The 20,243-nt window shown below is 44.9% G+C and overlaps 1 protein-coding gene across 1 annotated transcript in view; it reads left to right on the plus strand.

The window, feature by feature from the left end:
* Positions 1 to 49: 49 nt before the first annotated feature.
* The window catches only part of LOC132247160 (titin-like), a gene marked incomplete at its 5' end in the record, with an annotated part of 36,737 nt that continues 16,543 nt past the window's right edge, over positions 50 to 20,243 (plus strand). The window contains 30 exons of the mRNA XM_059720134.1: positions 50 to 331; positions 1,109 to 1,387; positions 1,476 to 1,757; positions 2,496 to 2,774; positions 2,876 to 3,163; positions 3,369 to 3,647; positions 3,747 to 4,025; positions 4,137 to 4,415; positions 4,532 to 4,819; positions 4,956 to 5,243; positions 6,275 to 6,556; positions 7,326 to 7,604; positions 7,704 to 7,985; positions 8,090 to 8,368; positions 8,481 to 8,768; positions 9,257 to 9,535; positions 9,624 to 9,902; positions 10,003 to 10,281; positions 10,389 to 10,676; positions 10,813 to 11,100; positions 15,003 to 15,284; positions 15,501 to 15,779; positions 15,895 to 16,176; positions 16,293 to 16,571; positions 17,112 to 17,399; positions 17,573 to 17,851; positions 17,949 to 18,227; positions 18,312 to 18,590; positions 19,160 to 19,447; positions 19,575 to 19,862. Coding sequence (XP_059576117.1) covers positions 50 to 331; positions 1,109 to 1,387; positions 1,476 to 1,757; positions 2,496 to 2,774; positions 2,876 to 3,163; positions 3,369 to 3,647; positions 3,747 to 4,025; positions 4,137 to 4,415; positions 4,532 to 4,819; positions 4,956 to 5,243; positions 6,275 to 6,556; positions 7,326 to 7,604; positions 7,704 to 7,985; positions 8,090 to 8,368; positions 8,481 to 8,768; positions 9,257 to 9,535; positions 9,624 to 9,902; positions 10,003 to 10,281; positions 10,389 to 10,676; positions 10,813 to 11,100; positions 15,003 to 15,284; positions 15,501 to 15,779; positions 15,895 to 16,176; positions 16,293 to 16,571; positions 17,112 to 17,399; positions 17,573 to 17,851; positions 17,949 to 18,227; positions 18,312 to 18,590; positions 19,160 to 19,447; positions 19,575 to 19,862 — 8,469 coding nt within the window. The remainder of the gene's footprint in view (positions 332 to 1,108; positions 1,388 to 1,475; positions 1,758 to 2,495; positions 2,775 to 2,875; positions 3,164 to 3,368; positions 3,648 to 3,746; positions 4,026 to 4,136; positions 4,416 to 4,531; positions 4,820 to 4,955; positions 5,244 to 6,274; positions 6,557 to 7,325; positions 7,605 to 7,703; positions 7,986 to 8,089; positions 8,369 to 8,480; positions 8,769 to 9,256; positions 9,536 to 9,623; positions 9,903 to 10,002; positions 10,282 to 10,388; positions 10,677 to 10,812; positions 11,101 to 15,002; positions 15,285 to 15,500; positions 15,780 to 15,894; positions 16,177 to 16,292; positions 16,572 to 17,111; positions 17,400 to 17,572; positions 17,852 to 17,948; positions 18,228 to 18,311; positions 18,591 to 19,159; positions 19,448 to 19,574; positions 19,863 to 20,243) is intronic.

The following is a 20,243-nucleotide window of genomic DNA, read 5'->3' on the forward strand; positions in this document are numbered from 1 at the left end:
AATCACTGCATTGCCACCTTCTTTATCTCCATTTTCTTTGGTTTCATAGAACCCCCCAAGTTTGTCAAGAAATTAGAAGCGTCAAAAGTAGTAAAGCAGGGTGACTCCGCCCGGCTTGAATGCAAAATAAGCGGCTCTCCAGAGATCAAAGTGGTGTGGTTCCGAAATGACCACGAGATTATTGCCAGTGAAAAATTCAGGATGTCATTCATTGACTCCGTGGCTGTGATTGAAATGAACCATCTCAGCACTGAAGACAGTGGCGATTACATATGTGAAGCTCACAATCCTGCTGGCAGAGCAAGCTGCAGCACCAAAGTTGTGGTGAAAGGTTAGCAATCGCTCTTTCCTTTGATTATTTTTTTTTTTTTAATCGAGCAATCCATTAATTTTTCGGATCTCTCAGACATACGCGCTGCTTATTTCTTAATTCGGAGCTATCTTTCTTCTCCCCGCCCCAGTGTTAAGCCACTCTGCCTAGTGGCCTCCCAGGCTACTAAGCAGGTTTTTCTAATCTAATTCACCCTTACTGGATGCGGAGGCTTTTCCTAAAGCTTGAGCTATGATATTTTTGACAGTGCTCCTGCTACCTGCTGCCTCATGGAGCTGAATCATAGAATCATAGGAAATTAGGGTTGGAAGGGACCTCAGGAGGTCATCTAGTCCAACCCCCTGCTCAAAGCAGGACAATCCCCAACTAGATCATTCCAGCCAGGGCTTTGGCAAGCCGGGCCTTAAAGACCTCCAAGGATGGAGATTCCACCCCCTCTCTAGGTAACTTGTTCCAGTGCTTCACCACCCTCCTAGTGAGAAAGTTTTTTTTCTAATCTCCAACCCAATCGCTGGGCACAAGAACATAAATCCGGTCACTTACGGTTTTGCACTGCTTGATGTGCAAATGGGAGTCACCCTTAGTCTGCTACGGGGCTGATCCCTCTGCGCGGCTTCGCTGTGAACACCGGCGTTGTCTTGCTCCACCATCTCCAGAACAGACAGAGGCACCGAGAAGCCCACGGGTTTCCCCGCTCGCTTTGCTGCAGGAACCGTCTCCGGGTGTTTGTTTGCGCTGGGAGCGAGCCGGATGCCGACTGCTTTCTTTCCCTTGTAGAGCCCCCCGTTTTCAGCAGGAAGCCCTCTCCAGTGGACTCGCTCAAAGGGACTGAGGTTAGTCTCGAATGTGAAATTTCCGGGACGCCGCCCTTTGATGTCACCTGGTACAAAGACAGGCGACAAATCCGCACTAGTAAAAAGTACAAGGTTACAGCCAAGAATTACAACGCCAGCGTGCACATCCTGGGCGTGGAGGCTGCAGACATCGGCGAGTACCAGTGCAAGGCTCAGAACGACGTCGGCAGTGACACTTGCCTGTGCACTGTGAGGCTGAAAGGTAAGCAGGAGGGCACTGCCCCCGTACTGATGGCGCCTTAGGCGGACACTGGAGAGCTTCATATCACAAGTCCCTCTCTCCTCTTCAGAACCCCCCAAGTTCGTGACGAAAATCAACAGTCTCACGGTTGTGGTCGGTGAACCGGTAGAATTACAAGCCAAAGTGGAGGGCTCTCAACCCATTTCGGTTCAGTGGCTTAAAGACAAGGAAGACATCATTAGAGAAAGCGAAAACACTAGGATTACATTTGTGAACAATGTTGCCACTCTGCAGCTCGCAAGTGCGGAGCCCAGCAGTGCTGGGAAGTATATCTGTCAGACCAGAAACGATGCGGGGACGCGGGAGTGCATGGCCACCCTCACAGTGCTAGGTTGGTATCTCAGCTGCGGGACGCCTGCAGTTTTTGTAAGTGAGCTGAGTTGTATTCAGGGGCTTAGGTGAGACGAGGCGTCAGCTCACCGTTTTCTTTCTTTATGCTGGAGACTGATTTCAAAACGGATGTGAAGTGGGGAGGGAGTTTTATCCCTCCCGCATTGTGAGCAGACAACAGCTTCTCCGTCATAGAAATGCAGGGCTTGGATCAGTTTGGCACTGAGAGAGCTCCCAGAGAAAGACCACACTGTGAAACCTCTTAAGGAAAGTGTGGCCTCTTCCAAATAATGTTTAGACCGAGAGGATTAGTACTTTCTCATAAAAACTGCCATTCCCTGGCTCAGACCGTAGGTCCATCTTGCCCAATATCCTGTGTCGCAGTGGCAGAGGGTGGATGCTGAGAGGGGAAGTGTAAAAGGTCTGATCAGGGTTTTTTTCCCACTGTCACTCTCTAGGGCTAGTTATTTAAATGAGGATAGTGCCCAACGTTTCCTGCCACGATAGGAACCTTACTGTGCTGTAGAAATAGAGAGCAGTAACAACAACAACAATAATAGTAACAATAATCTCTGTCCAATAATGCCTCTAATAGAGGGGTGGGGGGAGCAAAGGGTGGAGAAAGGTAGTTCTCTAAAACCACAGCTCAAATAAACTGCGATGCAATTAATATGTTTGTGCTATCGTGGTATCCCAGTGAGTAATTTGGGTGGTTCACCTAGGCTGTCTGTCCTTCCAGAGCCTGCAGTCATTGTGGAGAAGGCAGAGCCCATGCAGGTTACTGTAGGGGATGCCTGTACTCTGGAATGCAAGGTGGCCGGCACGCCCGAGCTTTCGGTGGGCTGGTTTAAGGACGGAAAGGAGCTGACAAGCAGCCACAAATACAGAATCACCTTCCACAACAAAGTATCTACCCTTAAGATCCTCGATTCCGAGAAGGAAGACAGCGGGCTATACACCTTCGCGGTGCAGAACGACGTTGGCAAAAGCAGCTGCACGGCCTCAGTTGACGTCCTAGGTTGGTTGGGTCGTTTGTCTTCCGTCTTTCACCAAGGTTTTCTTTAGGCAGCTTACCTCCCTTTTAAACCACTGTGGATTTCTTACATTTTTCTTACACAGATCGCATTATTCCGCCTTCTTTCACAAGAAAACTGAAAGAAACCTTTGGCGTACTGGGCTCCTCTGTGCTTCTGGAGTGCAAAGTATCTGGGTCGCCTCCTATTTCAGTTGCCTGGTTTCACGATAGAAATAAGGTAGCAAGTGGAGAAAAGCACCAGATCACGTTTTCAGATAACGTCTGCGTTTTGGAAGTCAGTTCACTGAGCTCATCAGATACGGGGACGTACACGTGCAAAGCTGTCAATGTGGCTGGGTCCGACGAGTGCAGAGCTGTGATGACCGTGCAAGGTCAGTACAGGGTGCTCAGCTCCTTCTTTGCACAGGTCTTCCGTGTAACCGTCTCTCTTGCTTGGACATCTCTGTTCTTTTCTGAGTGTATTTTGGGAAAAGCATTCATTGGGATGTAAATTCTTTGCTCTTCATTTTCCAGCCGTACATGTAAGTGCCAGGCTTCAGTGATATTAACTTGTTCTTTTTCCCCACGTGTGTTTAGAGCCGCCCTCTTTCGTGAAGGAACCCGAAGCTGTGGACGTCCTGCCAGGCACGAGTGTTACCTTTACCAGTGTTATGAGAGGGACCCCTCCATTTAAGGTGCACTGGTTCAGAGGGGCCAATGAACTCGTGCCAGGGGACAAGTGTAACATCTATTTTGAGGATTCGGTTTCAGAACTGGAGTTGTTTGATCTAGACCCACTCCAGAGTGGAGAATATACTTGCTTAGTGACAAACGAGGCAGGCAGGGCATCCTGTACAACCCGTCTTTCAGTAAAAGGTTTGTACTTATCCCAGTTTCTCTTCTTACTGTAACATAGCCATACTTTTGTACATTGAAACTCAATATTGATTTTTTTTTCTTCTTGCTGACCATTAGAACCAGCCATCTTTGTGAAAAAGCTGAGTGATCAGTGTGTGGAGCCGGGGAAATCCATCATTTTGGAAAGCACCTACACTGGTAGCCTGCCAATCTCAGTGACATGGAAGAAGAATGGGCGCGCTATATCTCAGTCTGAAAGGTGCAGCATCACCACCACGGAAAAATCTTGTATTCTAGAAATTCTTAACAGCAGCAAAGATGACGAGGGAGAATACAGCTGCCATGTGGAGAACGAGGCGGGCAGGGATATCTGTGAAGCCCTGGTGTCTACACTAGGTGTGTGACCATGTTGGTTTATTTCTCTTCATCGTCCTTGTCAGAAAGCATCTTCTCAGGTCCGGTTGCCTTACGGATTCTAACGATTCGGTTTGGGTTTTCTTTTCTTAGAACCTCCTTATTTCGTCACGCACTTGAAACCCCTTGAGGTATCAGTTGGAGATTATACGAGTTTGCAATGCCAAATTGCTGGAACACCAGAGATTACAGTGTCTTGGTATAAAGGAGATACAAAATTGAGATCCACTCCTGAGTACAAAATATTCTTTAAAGACAATGTCGCCACACTCATTTTTAATAAAGTAGATAGAAATGACAGTGGAGAATATGTCTGCAGAGCCGAGAACAGCGTAGGAACTGCATCTACAAAGGCTGTCTTAACAATTCAAGGTGATATTTTCATTTTAGCTTGTTGAGAACGACTTGTTACAGCTCTTTCTTTCATGTATAGCTTTACCAGATAAATACCAGGGGAAACACATTTTAATGTGCTTGTTTTCTTACAGAGCGCAAACTTCCACCTTCATTTGTCAGGAAATTAAAAGACATGGAACAAACTGTTGGCTTTGCCGTTAAATTTACTTGTCGTCTAAACGGTTCAGAGCCTATTACTCTGAGTTGGTATAAAGATGGTGTCCCGCTAACAGACGATCACAACGTGCAGACCTCGTTCGTAGATAACGTAGCAACTCTTCAACTGGCGCAAACCGAGATGAATTACACCGGGCAATACTCTTGCACGGCTACTAATCCTGTTGGAACCGCTACCTCTAGTGCTAGGCTCACAGTCACAGGTTCGTCCCCTACTGAATCTTTTTCTCCTTAATGCATAGCCCACTTCTTTCCTCTTTGTGCCTGAACTGATATCTGCCGCGTTTAGTGCATCTTGTCATGAGCAATCAGCACTCTACTGTTCTGCTTCATTTCTAGAACCCAAGCAAGCTCCCGTCTTTGATATAAAACCTACACCCATAGATGTTCCCGTCGGGGAAAGTGCTGATTTTGAATGTCATGTTACTGGAGCCCAACCCATACAGGTTACCTGGGTTAAAGACGGCAAAGAGATCCGAACTGGAGGAAACTATAACATTACATTTGTAGCAAACACCGCCCACTTGAGAGTCCTGAGAGCAAGCAAAGGAGACTCTGGCCAGTATACCTGCCAAGCCACTAACGAAGTTGGGAAAGATTTTTGCTCAGCCCAACTTAGTGTTAAAGGTATTGACATGGAGCAGTCCGCACTAATTTGTTTTCTTTGAGGCAAAGTAAGGGATCTCTCTCTTTTTTATTTGAAAAGTTCGTTATATCCTTTCACTTTGGAGCTATATCTAAGGGAGTTTACCCAACTGCTAACGTTAACCCGTTGATATTATACATATTAAATATTTTTTTTTACTTCTTCATGCTGCAGTGTGAAAGAATGTGCAAAAATGTAAAGGGACACTGTCTCCTAGTTCCCCTTGCAAGTATATGCACTAGAGATGGACCTATACATTACTTCCCATGTTCCTTGCTTAAGATTTATGCCATTCTTTGATCGTTGTTCGCATGTTAAACCAGACTATGGTGATAATTTAATATAGTAATTTTACTGTCGAAAAACAGCAAAATAGCAAATCGTGCTTGTTTTTACTTTATATTTTTAGGGCAGCAAAATGCCGCCAAACATTCTTCAACCTTAATGGGTATTTTCGTTGCGGATTATGAATTGGTGAACCAATTTGGAATATGACCAATTCTGGTTCTTTACCCCGCTCAAACCTGCATATGTTAAGGTTGACAATGTATAGAGATTTACAAGAATGTTCCAGGTGTATGCTTAATATCCAGTGTAAAATATTTCGAATCTTTTGAAGCGTGCCCTCTCCCCTCCCCCCTCCCCCCCTCCAATTAGCACTAGGAATGAAATTTTAGTCCGACTAAAGTTAATGACAAAACTCCCTTTGACTTCAATGGGGCGGGGATTTCACCCAACATTTCGTTCGTGGTTGGGAATTACTAACTTTAGCGGGGTGTTTCCCATCCGTGTAGATGAGGACAGACTCTCACTCTAGGGGTTGTTTGCATTATCTTCCCCCCTCTATATTCTGTCACCTATGGGAAAACTGAGTTGAGGCTTGTAGCCATGGCATCCACACAAGTGATTTCCCTTACTCATTTCTTGTGCTCTCAAGGATTCTTATTGGTCCCAGCCATGCTGACAGAGGAAAACTAAACACTGTCCTTTACCAACTCGTTTCCTTTCACAGAACCTCCCAAGTTTGTGAAGAAACTAGAAGCTTCAAGATTCGTGAAACAGGGTGATTCAGTTCAGCTGGAGTGCAAAATAAGTGGCTCGCCGGAAATCAGAGTAGTGTGGTACAGGAACGATCATGAAATCCACCCCAGCGACAAACTGAGAGCGTCCCTCGCGGACGGCGTGGCCGTGCTTGCTATTCTTGACGCCGGCGTCGAAGACAGCGGCGATTACATTTGTGAAGCCCACAACCCTATCGGTACCGCCAGCTGCAGTACTGCGCTCACAGTGAAAGGTTAGGAGCCGCTGCTTCACCTCCCTCCTCATTCCCTTGCGATCTTACCTAAGCGATCTCTTCAGTCCAAGCGGCCAGTTTCATCTCTAGACTCAGCCCCGCTCCGCCCTCGTGGCTCCGTGACTTTTCCACTCATGTCCGTAGCAAAACTAGGGGAGTAAGAGCCCGCCAGGCGCAGCCGGGGCTCCCCATGGCCATCCTTAGAGAGCCCAGCCAGGGGCTCCTGGTACTGGGTGCTGGCCAGACGTCTTGGGAGGAGACAGCTGAGCCTTCAAAGCTTAGTCTAGTGACAACAGATGAAGGGACGGGACAAATGGGTAGGATAGGCGGGGAGGGGAGGGGAGGAAATACCGGGCGCGGGAGCAGGGGCCCGGAATAGCAGAGCGGGGGCGGGCTGAGGACGGGCGGAGCGGGGCGGTGAAGTCCGGCAGCCGCGGGAGGGGCAGCGAGGGACGAGGACGGATCGGCGGGCGGCGCTGGGCTCCGGAGGGGCAAAGACTGGGGCCAGGGCACGCCCTGCTGTCCCCGATTCAAGCCGTTGGCATCTGGCTCAAATGTCCAACCTGGGAATTTATAGCCCTAGAGAGATCCTAACCCCGATGGGAACGGCAGGTGCTCAGCACTTTTGAAGGCTAGATCCCGTTTTAGGCGGCTAAATATGGCTTTACGAGCATACCTGCTGGCTCGACTTTCTCGACATCTCGTTGATCGGCAGCAGCCCGGCCCGGGGCTCACTCTCACGGGCTCTGATGCGATTCTTTTTTTATAGAGCCTCCCGTTTTTAGCAAGGCCCCTAGCCCCGTGGACACACTGAAAGGAGCTGACGTTGTCCTCCACTGCGAGATCTCGGGCACGCCGCCCTTCGAGGTAGCCTGGTTCAAGGACCGGCGGCAAGTCAGAAGCAGCAAGAAGTTCAAGGTGACAGCCAAGCACTTCAATGCCAGCCTGCACATCCTCAGCCTGGAGGCTCAGGACACGGGGGAGTATCAGTGCAAAGCCATGAACGAGGTGGGGAGCGACACTTGCGCTTGTCCGGTGCGATTCAAAGGTTTGTGGCTCTCTCTTTCCGGAGGTCTCCGCGGCGCCTTCTTGTCTTGACCCCGCGAGTTGCCTCTCTTCCCCGCTGACTGCCTCTGTCCCTCCCCAGAGCCTCCCCGCTTCGTGAGCAAGCTCAGTGACACCGCGATCTTCGTCGGGGAGCCCGCGGCCTTGGAGGCGGTGGTGGAGGGCTCCCCGCCCATTTCCGTGCTGTGGCTCAAGGACAAGGGCGACATCATTCGAGAAAGCGACACGGTCCAGATGTTCTTCGCGGACAACGTGGCCACGCTGGAGATCGAAAGCGCCGAGGGGGTCCACTCCGGGAAGTACATCTGCCAGATCAAGAACGACGCCGGCATGCGGGAGTGCTCTGCTTTCTTGCAAGTGCTAGGTCAGTAGGGGAGCACCCCGGGGCTCTTGCCTTCCAGGCTTCCCGTCCTCTGGGTCTCACCGCCAGGCGGTCATACTTCCTTTCCCTGCCCCTTCTTCTTGCAGAGCCGGCAATCATTTTAGAGAAGCCTGAGCCCATGACAGTCATGGGGGGCAACCCCTTCAGCCTGGAGTGCAAGGTGGGGGGGACCCCGGAGCTTTTCACCCGGTGGCTGAAGGACGGGCGCGAGCTCAGGACCGACCGCAAGTATCAGATCAGCTTCTTCAACAACGTGTCCACGCTGCGGGTGCTGTCGGCGGGCGCCGGGGACTCGGGGCTCTACACCTTCGAGGTGCACAACGAGGTGGGCGAGAGCAGCTGCACCTCTTCCGTGGATGTCTCAGGTGAGTCGGCGGGCTCGGCTCTTTAAAACCTCCTCTCCTTGACCCCCCCCTCCCAACCCAGAAGCAAAGACGTATAAAAACCCACGAGTGCTCTTACCTTTCCCTGCCCTAGATCGCCTCGTGCCTCCTTCTTTCACGAGGAAGTTAAAGGAAACGCGCGGCGTCTTGGGCTCCTCCGCGCTGCTGGAGTGCAAGGTCTCGGGCACGCCGCCCATCTCCGTGGGCTGGTTCCAGGACGGCACCGAGCTCGTGAGCGGAGAGAAACATGAGATCTCCTTTTCCGACAATATCTGCGCCCTGAAACTCAACCACCTGGAGCCCTCAGACACGGGCCCGTACACTTGTGTCGCGGCAAACGTTGCGGGATCTGATGAGTGCAGCGCCTTCTTGACTGTGCAAGGTCAGTGCCAGGCAGCCAAGTCTCCCCCCCCACCTGCAAGGTCAGTGCCAGACAGCCAGGTACTTCCCCCCCCCCCCCCAAAATAAAGCTCAGTACCAGGCAGCCAGGTACCCTCCCCCCACCCCCAAGCAGCCAGGTACCCCCCCAAAAAAGGTCAGTGCCAGGCAGCCAGGACCCCTCCCACCACCTGCAAGGTCAGTACCAGGCATCCAGGTACCCCCCCCCCCCAGGTCAGTGCCAGGCATCCAGGTGCCCCACCAGCAAGGTCAGTACCAGGTAGCCAGATACCCTCCCCCACCTGCAGGTCAGGGCCAAGCAGCCAGGTACTGCCCACCTGGGCAAAATGCTGCCTGCACCCCTTGCTCTTTCATTCTTGGCAAAGTGTTTTCCATGCTTCTTTGGACCTAATCCCAGCTTGCGATCTTCACAACTGACCATCTCTGTGTGTGTTTTTGTGTGCGTGTCTTACCTTCTTCCCACAAACCCAGAACCCCCCTCTTTCACCAAGACCCCTGATCCCTTGGAAGTTGTCCCTGGGGTGAGTGTGACCTTCACAAGCCACATCCGAGGCACGGCCCCATTCAAAGTGACCTGGTTCAGAGGCGTCAGGGAGCTGGTGCCCGACGAGATGTGTGACATCTCTTTGGAGGACACGGTTGCACAGCTGGACCTGTACAACATGGCCCCAGCGCAGAGTGGCGATTACACCTGTGTGGTCAGCAATGAGGCGGGAAGTGCATCCTGCACCACACATCTCTTTGTCAAAGGTTGGTCCCCACTGCTGCCGCCCAATGCTCTGGCCCCTATCCCTGCCCTGCCCCTGCCCTGGGGCTCATGCTTTCTCTGTTGCTGCAGAGCCTGCGGCCTTTGTGAAGAAACTGAGCGATTTCAGCGTGGAGCAGGGGAAGGCCATTATGCTGGAGAGCACGTATACTGGCAGCCCTCCCATCGCAGTAACATGGAAGAAGGATGGCGTGCAGATCGCACAGTCCCCACGGTGCAGCATCACTGCCACCGACAAGTCTGGCATCCTGGAGATCCTGAATAGCACCAAAGAGGATGAGGGGCAATACAGCTGTGAGGTGACCAATGAGGCTGGGCAGGACAGGTGCCAAGGGCTGGTCTCTGTCTTAGGTATGTGGCTCTTCCCTGCTCCCCAAGCTCCCTCCCCTGCTAGGACTAGCTATGAGGTGCTGGCTCTTTGTGGTGCTGATTGCGGTCCTTTGTGTCCTAGACCCACCTTACTTTGTGGCGCCCCTGGAGAGCATGGAGGTGAAGGTTGGCGAGGCGGCCACTTTCCAGTGCCAGGTTGCCGGGGCACCAGACATCAGGGTATCCTGGTACAAGGGAGACACAAAGCTGAGGTCCACGCCTGCCTGCAAAATGCACTTGAGGAATAATGTGGCAACGCTGACATTCGTGCAGGTGGAGCCAGTCGACATTGGCGAATACCTCTGCAAAGCAGAGAACAGCGTGGGCTCTGCTTCTTCCATGGCACAGCTCACTGTCAAAGGTGACCCTTTGCCTCCCACTGCCTGGCTCTCTAGAGGCAGCAGTTGCTCTTTCTTAAGACATCTGGTCTCCCCCGTGCTGATGTCTTCCTCCTTTCCTCCCCCACAGAACGCAAACTCCCACCTACTTTCTCAAGGAAGCTCAAAGACATCCAGGAGACTGTGGGCTCTCCAGTTACATTTGACAGCCGTATCACTGGTTCGGAGCCCCTGGAGGTGTTCTGGTCCAAGGATGGGGCGGTGCTAAGTGATGACGAGAACACACAGAGCACCTTCTTCAATAACGTAGCCACTCTCCAGATCTTGCAGACAGCCATGGCTCACTGCGGCCTGTACACATGCACCGCTCAAAATGCTCTGGGGAGCGCCTCTTCCAGTGCCAAGCTGCTCCTCACAGGTCTGTAGCTGCCCAAATCCTTCCTCCTTGAAAGTGGGACAGAGGCAGGGGGGAGGTCCCTTGGTTTGAGGTAAGGGTAGCCAAGGGATGAGGGCAGCAGAGGCAGGAGTTCTTTGACATTCCCTTCCATTTATAGAGCACCTGAGACCTCCTTTCTTTGATGTAAAGCCTGTCCCGATTGACGTGGCTCTTGGGGCAAGCGGATCCTTCAAATGTCACATCACTGGCTCAGCGCCGATGAAAGTCACTTGGGCAAAGGAGAATAGAGAAATCCGGCCTGGAGGCAACTACAAGATAACGCTGGTGGAAAGCACGGCCAGCCTCACCGTCCTAAAGGTTGGCAAAGGGGACGCAGGCCTCTACACCTGCACTGCGAGCAACAGCGTGGGCAAGGACTCTTGTGCTGCTCAGCTGAGTGTACAAGGTATTTAAACATGCAGAGACTTTTCTTTCTCTTGCCCAGCTTTTGACTGTTTCAAACCAAAGGCAGCCAGGCAGATCGGAGCCTGGCTCTCCCAAAAGGGTGCAAAGCAGACTGAAAATGAGACCTTTCCTTTCCCCTGGCTGCTGTTAAACGGGATCTGTCTTCTCTGATATACTCATTAGGGTTTCAACAGCACCTACTTTAGCATGCAGCCATTTATTTTAGGGTTGGATTGAGACTCATTTTACCCTCCTACAGGCAAAATAACTTGACACACACTGAGCACCTCCTAGAAACAAAAATTGGAGGTGCTGACAGCAAGCAGCCATGGTTACAAACATTTATTCCACCAACGCTCTCCTTAACTGCATAGGAAGTGGATCTTTCAATTTACATAACTCTACCAGAGTTATGACCGGCTTAAGCTACAGTGGTGTAAACTACACCAGTACCTGCTGGTGATTTCCTTAATGTAGGCGGGGACCTTGGGTTAATTTACAGTTGTTCCGGATGTGTCGTTCCCATCCATCTTTAACAGGATGAGCATGAAATCTGCTTCTTAAAAGGCACAGTCTTCACAGTGGGATTTGTTTTCTGGTAAAGAGAAGTTGAGGTCCTACTGCTAAATATTTATTTACTAAGAATCTTGAAACTAGAAACAATCTACTGAATACATATCTGGTTGTAAATTGATTTGTACAACATTCTTTAAGTGCCTGGCAGTGATCTTCATCAGGAGAAGCAAATTAGTTCACTGCAATATTATCTTGATTTGTAATATGCCTTGGGGACCAGAAAACAAGAAATGAATAATAATCTTTCCTGAATATTACTTCTCTTATGTGGCAAATACATGAACATGCCTACATTTAATCCCAGGAGTCATCCCAACAAGTGAACAAGCATCCAGTGGAACACCCCACAGTCTGGCAAGAGCTTCATTGCAATTTTGAATCTTGGCCTTAGTGTGGTAGTGTTCCTTACTAATGCCTTACTCCATGTAAAGAGAACATGTTCTGTATTTTTATTTACTGAAAGAAGTGCCATGAAAAATGGCTGTACCTCCAACAATTTTTTTTAGCTTATGTTTTTTCATATGTATTGTATTGCTGGTGTGTACAAAAATCAATAGACAGGCTTTATAACTCACATTTACTTTTCTGTGCATTAATAGATTCTTATGTGAAAGGGGCAACAAAGATCATGACCTTCTGTAAACACAGGTTCCCCTAGAATTTTTACCAGAAGCTGGATCTAAAGCATATCTTTTAGAAAGATCTAGTCTAATTTTAAAACTCAAAGGGAGGGTCTAATTTTAAAACTCTCCTTCTAAAACTGTCCCACTATTTCATTACATTTTCTGCAAGGAAATTGTATCTTGCTTCAAGATTAAATTTGTCAAACTGCAGGTGGTATCCACTGAATTATTCTATGTCACTGTCTGCAAGACTAAAACAAAGTTACCCTCTATCAGATCTTTTCTGTGGGTAACTCAGCTTCAACCAATCATGCCTCAATCTTTTCTTTAGTAAGTTAGTCTGACTGGACTCTTCAAGCCTCTCATCTTCAGGTATGTTTTCAAACCTCCAGATCATGTCTCTGGTCCAACTTTAGCCTCTCTGCATTATATCCACATCCTTGTTGAAGCATGGTCATACAAGGCACAACATTCTAACAGTGTCTTATTGGTATTGTGAACAGAGAAAGGCTAAATTACTTCTCTATTTCTTAGCCATGGCATTGCACTGAGATCTTAAGTTGAGGTGGTTATTTATCTTGACTATTAAATCCTTCTCTTAACAGGAAAGAAGAATCTGCAATTGATATGTCTGCGTTCTTTCTTCTAAAATGTACTACCTTGTGTTTGGCTATATTATAGTGCATCCTGTTGACTTTTTACCATTTCACCAAATGATTCATATAAATATGCAACAGTAAACAGTCCCCATTATTGACTGTTTTACCAATCTGTGTCATCTGCAGACTTTTACAGGGTAGACTTTATATTATACATGAGATTATTGATAACATTATTGAATCATACTGGACCAAGAAATGTTCTCGCTGTGATTCTCTGCCTACTATTGTCTCTAAACTAACAATCAAACTCTTTAGCCTTTGATTCTTTGTTGACAGAGTCCTGAATTACTAGTCCCATTACTTTGCCCAGAATCAATTCCAGACTAACAATTGCTGCCTTGCTCACCCCTTTTTTTGCCCTTTTTAATATTGGAATTATGTTGGTAGTTGCCCTGTCCTTTGGAGTTTGACCAACATTCCAACTTCTGTTAAAATGAACAACTGTAGTTCAGACAGCTCCTTAGATAGTTTTTAGTTAAAAGTTATCTCATCTTCCTGACTTGAAAATATTTCATTTTAATGGCTGCTGCCTCCCAGATGTTACAGGTGATACATTTTTTATTCCATCCATAATATGTTGATCCTACTGCTTTGCTTTAAATAAAGAGCAGAGATATCTATTGAATATTTTTTCTGCCTTTTCTGCATCACTGCTTATTATTTCCATCTAGCAATAGATCTAAAACTTCCCTAGAGTTACTTATGTCCCCTACACATTTAGAAAATATCTTGTTATTGTCTTTAATCCTACTGGTCTTTAATGTTTCATTGCTTCATTTAGCTTCCCTCATCAGTTACCTACTTTTCTAACTTCTATATTAATTGATATTTGCATCCCCTTTTGCCAATTTATCTTTGCTAAAAGTTTCATTTTGCTTTTTAATTTCCTTTTAATTAGGATTTTTTCCCCTGCATAACTTTTTATTTTTTTGTGAACTAATTGTTTTTTAGACATCCATGAGAATGTCCTTGAACAATTTCCAGTTTTGTTTTCTGTTATTGTTAACATTTCCCATTTTCAATTAAATGTTTGCAATCAGTTATATTTACATTTCCTTTAAACACTGGAGATTTGTCTATTTTAAAGTCCCTGTATTCCTATTTGCTGCAATAGTCTGTTTACAGAAAGTAAATGCAACTAGATCAGGATTAGTAGGCAACCACTAACTTTTAGCTCCCTGATTAGTTCTTCTTTGTTTGTCCGAATGAGGCTGACACTGAGGTATTTTGTGTGGGTGAAGGACTTTCATTGTTAAATAATAATAATCTTTTATTTTTAGAAACTATTAAATAAAGTTTGCCCTAGTGAGCGGTTGTAATACATGCCCACCAGTACCTCATCTTTAGTTTTATTAGTTAGAATTTTAATCCATAAATAATCTTGTGATTCTGAACCATGGGTAATGGTGTCTTTGATGTTAAATTCCTTACCACCACCCCTTTAAATTCTTAGGAAACATTTTTAACCATCTATTTTAAGTCACAGTCATAGGATCCAAACTACCAAGTTTCGGTAATATCAGCCATATCGTGTATCTTCTCATGAGCAAAAATTTCCAAATTATGTTGTTTATTACCTTAGCCTGTAGTATGAGTATGTGAACAATAATAATCTTGTTCCTTACACTTACATCTATTTGGATTTGCCAATCAACATACATATATTGATTATATCAGTTAGTAATAGAATGTAAAGATCTGGTTCAGTTGCTGTGCCTTTCACTATAAATACTCTTCTTGCTCATATTGTTGGCTAAACTTTTTGGACTCTGGTCTTCTGTTACACTTTTTTATTACTGACATAATGGTGTTCATACATATGTAATAGAATTGGCAAAGACATACTAAAGTCTGTTTTTGTTTGTTTTCTATGTTCTGTGTTCATTCTTGTCAAAGACCGTTTTGGCCAGTGTTGATAGATATCTGTATCTCCCAGAAGCAATCAGTTTTGGTTAATTATTTAATTGCTTCCATAATTTTAATGAATTTGTACACTATATTCTTGTACCATCTTGTTACTCCTTTTTGTTTTGGTTTTATAGAACCACCAAGATTTGTAAAGAAACTAGACTCCTCCAGAGTTGTGAAACAACATGATTCTTCAAGATATGAATGCAAAATAGGAGGCTCTCCAGAAATCAAAGTGACCTGGTACAAAGATGAGATTGTAATCCATCCCAGTGAAAAATATAGAATGTCCTTTGTTGATTCGGTGGCAGTCATTGAAATGCACAATCTCAGTGTTGAAGACAGTGGAGACTATGTTTGTGAAGCTCAGAATGCAGCAGGAAGTGCAAGCAGCAGTACCTTACTCAAAGTGAAAGGTCAGAATGCTGAATTACTCTTTTATTTTTCAGAGGCCCATACTGCCTTCTGAGAAAGTAGGGCATCATATCAGTGTTCTGTGGCAAAGAAGCCATCTATTGCTGTGAATCATGTCTTTACTCTTCCTTGCTGATCAAACCTAAACCCATTTGCATGTTTTTTTCCTTGAGTATCCTGAACTGAAATAACAGAAATTTAAACTTCTTATTTTGTAGCACCTCCTGTTTTCAGCAAGAAACCCCATCCAGTTCAGTCTCTGAGAGGTTCTGATGTTCACCTGGAATGTGAGCTGCAGGGCACTCCTCCATTCCAGATTTCATGGTATAAAGACAAAAGAGAAATTAGAAGTAGCAAAAAGTACAAGATCATGTCTGAGAACTACCAGGCTAGTATTCACATTCTGAACGTGGATACTGCAGATGTCGGTGAATATCACTGTAAAGCTGTAAATGATGTGGGAAGTGACACGTGTGTTTGCTCTATAACTCTAAAAGGTTTGTACGATGATTTATGTGTTGTTATATTCTTAGCATCCTGTTGTTCTTATCACCCTCTCTTGATTCTTCCGCTTCTTACGTTTTTTACTGTCAACTGTCTTCCGTTCAATAGCACCACCAGCCTTTGTGAAGAAGCTCAGTGATGTCACTGCTATTGTTGGGGAATCAATTGAACTGCAGGCTACAATAGAAGGAGCCCAACCCATTTCTGTTCTGTGGCTGAAAGACAAAGGGGAAATCATTAGAGAAAGTGAAAATCTCTGGATTTCTTATTCAGACAACATTACAACTCTACAGATTGGAAATGCAGAACCAGTCAATACCGGAAAATACACCTGTCAGATCAAAAACGAGGCTGGAGTTCAGGAGTGTTTTGCCAGTCTCTCTGTTCTAGGTTTGTAACAAGGGGACAAAACATACCCTACGTAGAGACACATTTTTAAATATTATACTATCAACAATTTATGATAACTAGATTAAAATGTGACTGTGATATGCATCTCATTTCAGAACCTGCAGTTATTGTAGAGAAACCTGGACCAATAAAAGTCACAGCTGGAGACTCTTGTACTCTAGAATGCACAGTTGATGGCACACCAGAGCTTACAGCTAGGTGGTTTAAGGATGGAAATGAGCTTTCAACTGACCACAAACACAAAATTAGTTTCTTCAACAAAGTGTCTGGGCTTAAGATTCTCAATGCAGGATTAGAAGACAGTGGGGAGTACACTTTTGAGGTGAAAAACAGTGTTGGCAAAAGCAGCTGCACAGCTTCAGTGCATGTTTCAGGTTAGTTGGTTAACTTTTGAGTTATATTTGATGCTACCATTTGTAATAAGAGGAATTTAGACAAAATGCTGTTTCCTTTGATGTCATATCAAACAACTGCTGCCTTTGGATGACTCATTGACATGGTCATTGGAGTCTTTTTCAGTTGGTATGTGCTGATGTGATCACTATGGGTTGGGTAGGTGAATCCTGCATTGCCTTTCTCCATCGCTGAAAAGGCAGGAAGTGTTGTCAAGATTCAGTTTCATCACATGGGTCTGCATGTGTCTTAAGCCAAATGGTGCAACATGGTTGTTTTCCCTGTGATAAGTATTACCAAAATTAAAGAAAAAAGGGAACTCTGAAAAGAGGCAAAGTCAAGTTCTACCATCAGGCTACTACTGTCTTTTCTCAAGACCTCAGGTCTCAAGGAGTGAATTATAAGTTTCCTTGGGATTTACCCAAGTTGAGGTGGATGTGCCAAAAGAAAGTACATTGGTTTTGATAGATACTAATAGTAATTTGATAGTAATACTGCAATCTTTGCTTTAACCTATGCAGATCGTATTATACCTCCTTCTTTCACAAGAAAACTGAAAGCAACTCATGGTCTCTTGGGTTCATCCACTGTACTGGAGTGCAAAGTGTATGGGTCACCACCTATTTCAGTTTCCTGGTTCCATGATGGACATGAGATCACCAGTGGAGACAAGTATCAGGCTACCCTTACGGACAATACTTGCTCTTTGAAAGTGAATGTGCTTCAGGAATCTGATATTGGAAATTACTTGTGCACAGCTACTAATGTAGCTGGATCTGATGAATGCAGTGCATATTTAACTGTTAGAGGTCAGTACTGAGAGCATGCCAGACCTTCAAGATTGAAAATCACTGCTTTGCAGAAAATTTGCATTCTTGACTCTGTTATATATTTTTAACCAATGGTATTTTGCACGTTAAAAAAATTTGCTCTTTATAAAGTACAGAGGTGCTTATTCTGACTTTCTGTTATGTGTGTCTAGAACCTCCATCTTTTGTGAAGAAACCCGATCCCTTGAATGTGTTATCTGGGGACAATATAACTTTTACAAGTATCATAAAAGGCACCCCACCACTGGAAGTTAAATGGTTTAGGGGTAGCATGGAATTAACACCTGGACACAGATGCAACATTACCTTGGAAGATTCGATTGCAGAACTGGAGCTGTTTGATGTTCATCCACTCCAAAGTGGAGATTATACCTGCCTAGTCACTAATGAGGCTGGCAAGATTTCTTGTACAACACATCTTTTTGTAAAAGGTTTGTTCAGATTGCAGTTGCCAATGCTTCTTTAAAAACAAGAAAAAAAAATCTCATGGCCTATCCTTAACATATACCACTATCTTGTTTATTTTAGAACCAGCCAAATTTGTGAAAAAACTGAATGATTTCAGTGTAGAGAAAGGAAGGCCATTAATACTGGAATGTACATATAGCGGTACTCCTCCAATCAGAGTGTCATGGAAGAAAAATGGCATAAAAATATCTCCATCTGAAAAATGCAGCCTTACCACTACAGAAACATCTGCCATACTGGAAATTCCCAATAGCAAAATAGAAGATCAGGGACAATATGCTTGTCATATTGAAAATGATTCTGGACAAGACAATTCTCAAGCTGCAGTAACAGTATTAGGTGCGTTATCATTCCAACAATGAGAATTTTATTTTATTTGTTATATTTTATTTTTGGTACTAATGATCTGTGTTTGTTCTTTAGAACCACCTTATTTTGTTGCACCCTTGGAACCAGTTCAGGTGACAGTGGGAGATTCTGCATCCTTACAATGCCAAGTGGCTGGAACACCTGAAATGATTGTTTCATGGTTCAAAGGAGATACAAAACTAAGGGCAACTCCAACAGCTAAAATGCATTTTAAGAACCAAATTGCCACTCTGATTTTCAGCCAAGTGGATAGCAGTGATGGTGGGGAATATATTTGCAAAGTAGAAAACAGTGTTGGAGAGGCTTTTTCATCAGCTTTGCTTGCTGTTCAAGGTGAATAATTTATTTTAATACATTATTTTCTTATTGTGCTATGTCAGAAAAAGTTTTTTCTTAGGAGCACTCTGTGCTTTTCCCTAAACCATTAGGGACCATGCTGCACAAGAAACCTCCAGATGACTTCCTAGTAGTAAAGCTCTGTATGGAAGTCCATTCCCACCACCACTCCTTAGTTGATCAGATCTCTCTCAAAATGAGTTCAGGCCATTGCTTCAGTTTTCCCCCTATCTTTTACCAGTCTTGGGAGTGTGAGACCATTAATTGGTTCTTCAGGCTGAATGGAAATGCAGGTGTGTAACAGATAAAATTAGTTGTATGAATTCTCCACAAACTTCAGATTTCCTTTCTTCCAAACTATATGATGTAAAAATGCATGTAATCCTTTGTTGGCCTCCTACTTTGTTATAGTACATGTGTTGATTCAAACCAATGAGTAATCTTCTCATAACTTGTAAATCTGACCTAGTCTAAAATACCATGTCTTAAGCAGTGCTTATTGAAGGATACAGCAATAGTGAATAGTTTCCAGAAGGCTTCATTGTATCACACCTCTTTTCTTGCAGAGCGTAAGCTTCCTCCTACATTTACACGAAAACTCAGAGATATTCATGAAATGGTAGGCTTACCAATTACATTTGATTGTGGCATAACTGGCTCTGAACCCATTGAAGTATCTTGGTCTAAAGATGGTACACCTATAAGAGAGGGCTATAATGTGCAAACATCCTATGTAAATAATGTAGCAACTCTCCAGATTTTGCAGACTGACAAGAGTCTTGCTGGGCAGTATACTTGTTCAGCTTCCAATGCTATTGGAACTGCATCTTCTAGTGCCAGGCTCATTCTTACAGGTTAGTTGATTATTAACACATTTTTACTATACACATGAATTTAAAATGGTAAAATTTATTTAACAATATCCTTAAAATGAAAAGGATTTTGTAAGTAAATATTTTGTTTATTCTTCACAACCTTTAGAAGGGAAGACTCCTCCATTCTTTGACATTCCAGTTGCACCTGTGGATGGTATTGTTGGAGAGAGTGCTGACTTTGAATGCCACATTTCTGGATCACAACCAATTAGGGTTACTTGGGCAAAAGATAACCAAGAGATACGAACTGGAGGAAAATACCAGATCAGTTATGTAGAAAACATAGCCCATTTGACCATTCTCAGAGTTGACAAGGGAGATTCTGGAAAGTATACATGCTATGCCAGCAATGAGGTTGGCAAGGACTCTTCTACAGCTCAACTTAATATTAAAGGTATTGACTTATGCATGTGCAGTGTGCATGTCTACTTATTTCAGTTCAAAGGGAGTTAGTCTTATTGATGTGAGATAAGTTGCAGGCTAAGTTTTAGATATGTAGATTTTGAAATGTGCCTTGAAAGTTTTCAGCAGGAAGAATCCATGGGTCTCTGAAAAAAAGTGTGGGGGGATTTGAGAAGGGAAGACAAGAGTTATATGAAATGGAGAGAATGAAATATGATATTTTCTTCAATTCACACTTTCCTGAAACTTTACAGGCCTTATGATGTTAAATAGATTTTAATTAGTTCATAAAATAAGCTAATCTCTTTCTTGCTTTTTTAAATTAAAATCTTGATATTACTTTTCAAATGCTTTTTTTTTTCTTAAAGCAGCA

The sequence above is a fragment of the Alligator mississippiensis genome, unplaced genomic scaffold (genome assembly GCF_030867095.1).
Source record: "Alligator mississippiensis isolate rAllMis1 unplaced genomic scaffold, rAllMis1 scaffold_157, whole genome shotgun sequence".
In the NCBI taxonomy this organism is placed as follows: domain Eukaryota; kingdom Metazoa; phylum Chordata; order Crocodylia; family Alligatoridae; genus Alligator; species Alligator mississippiensis.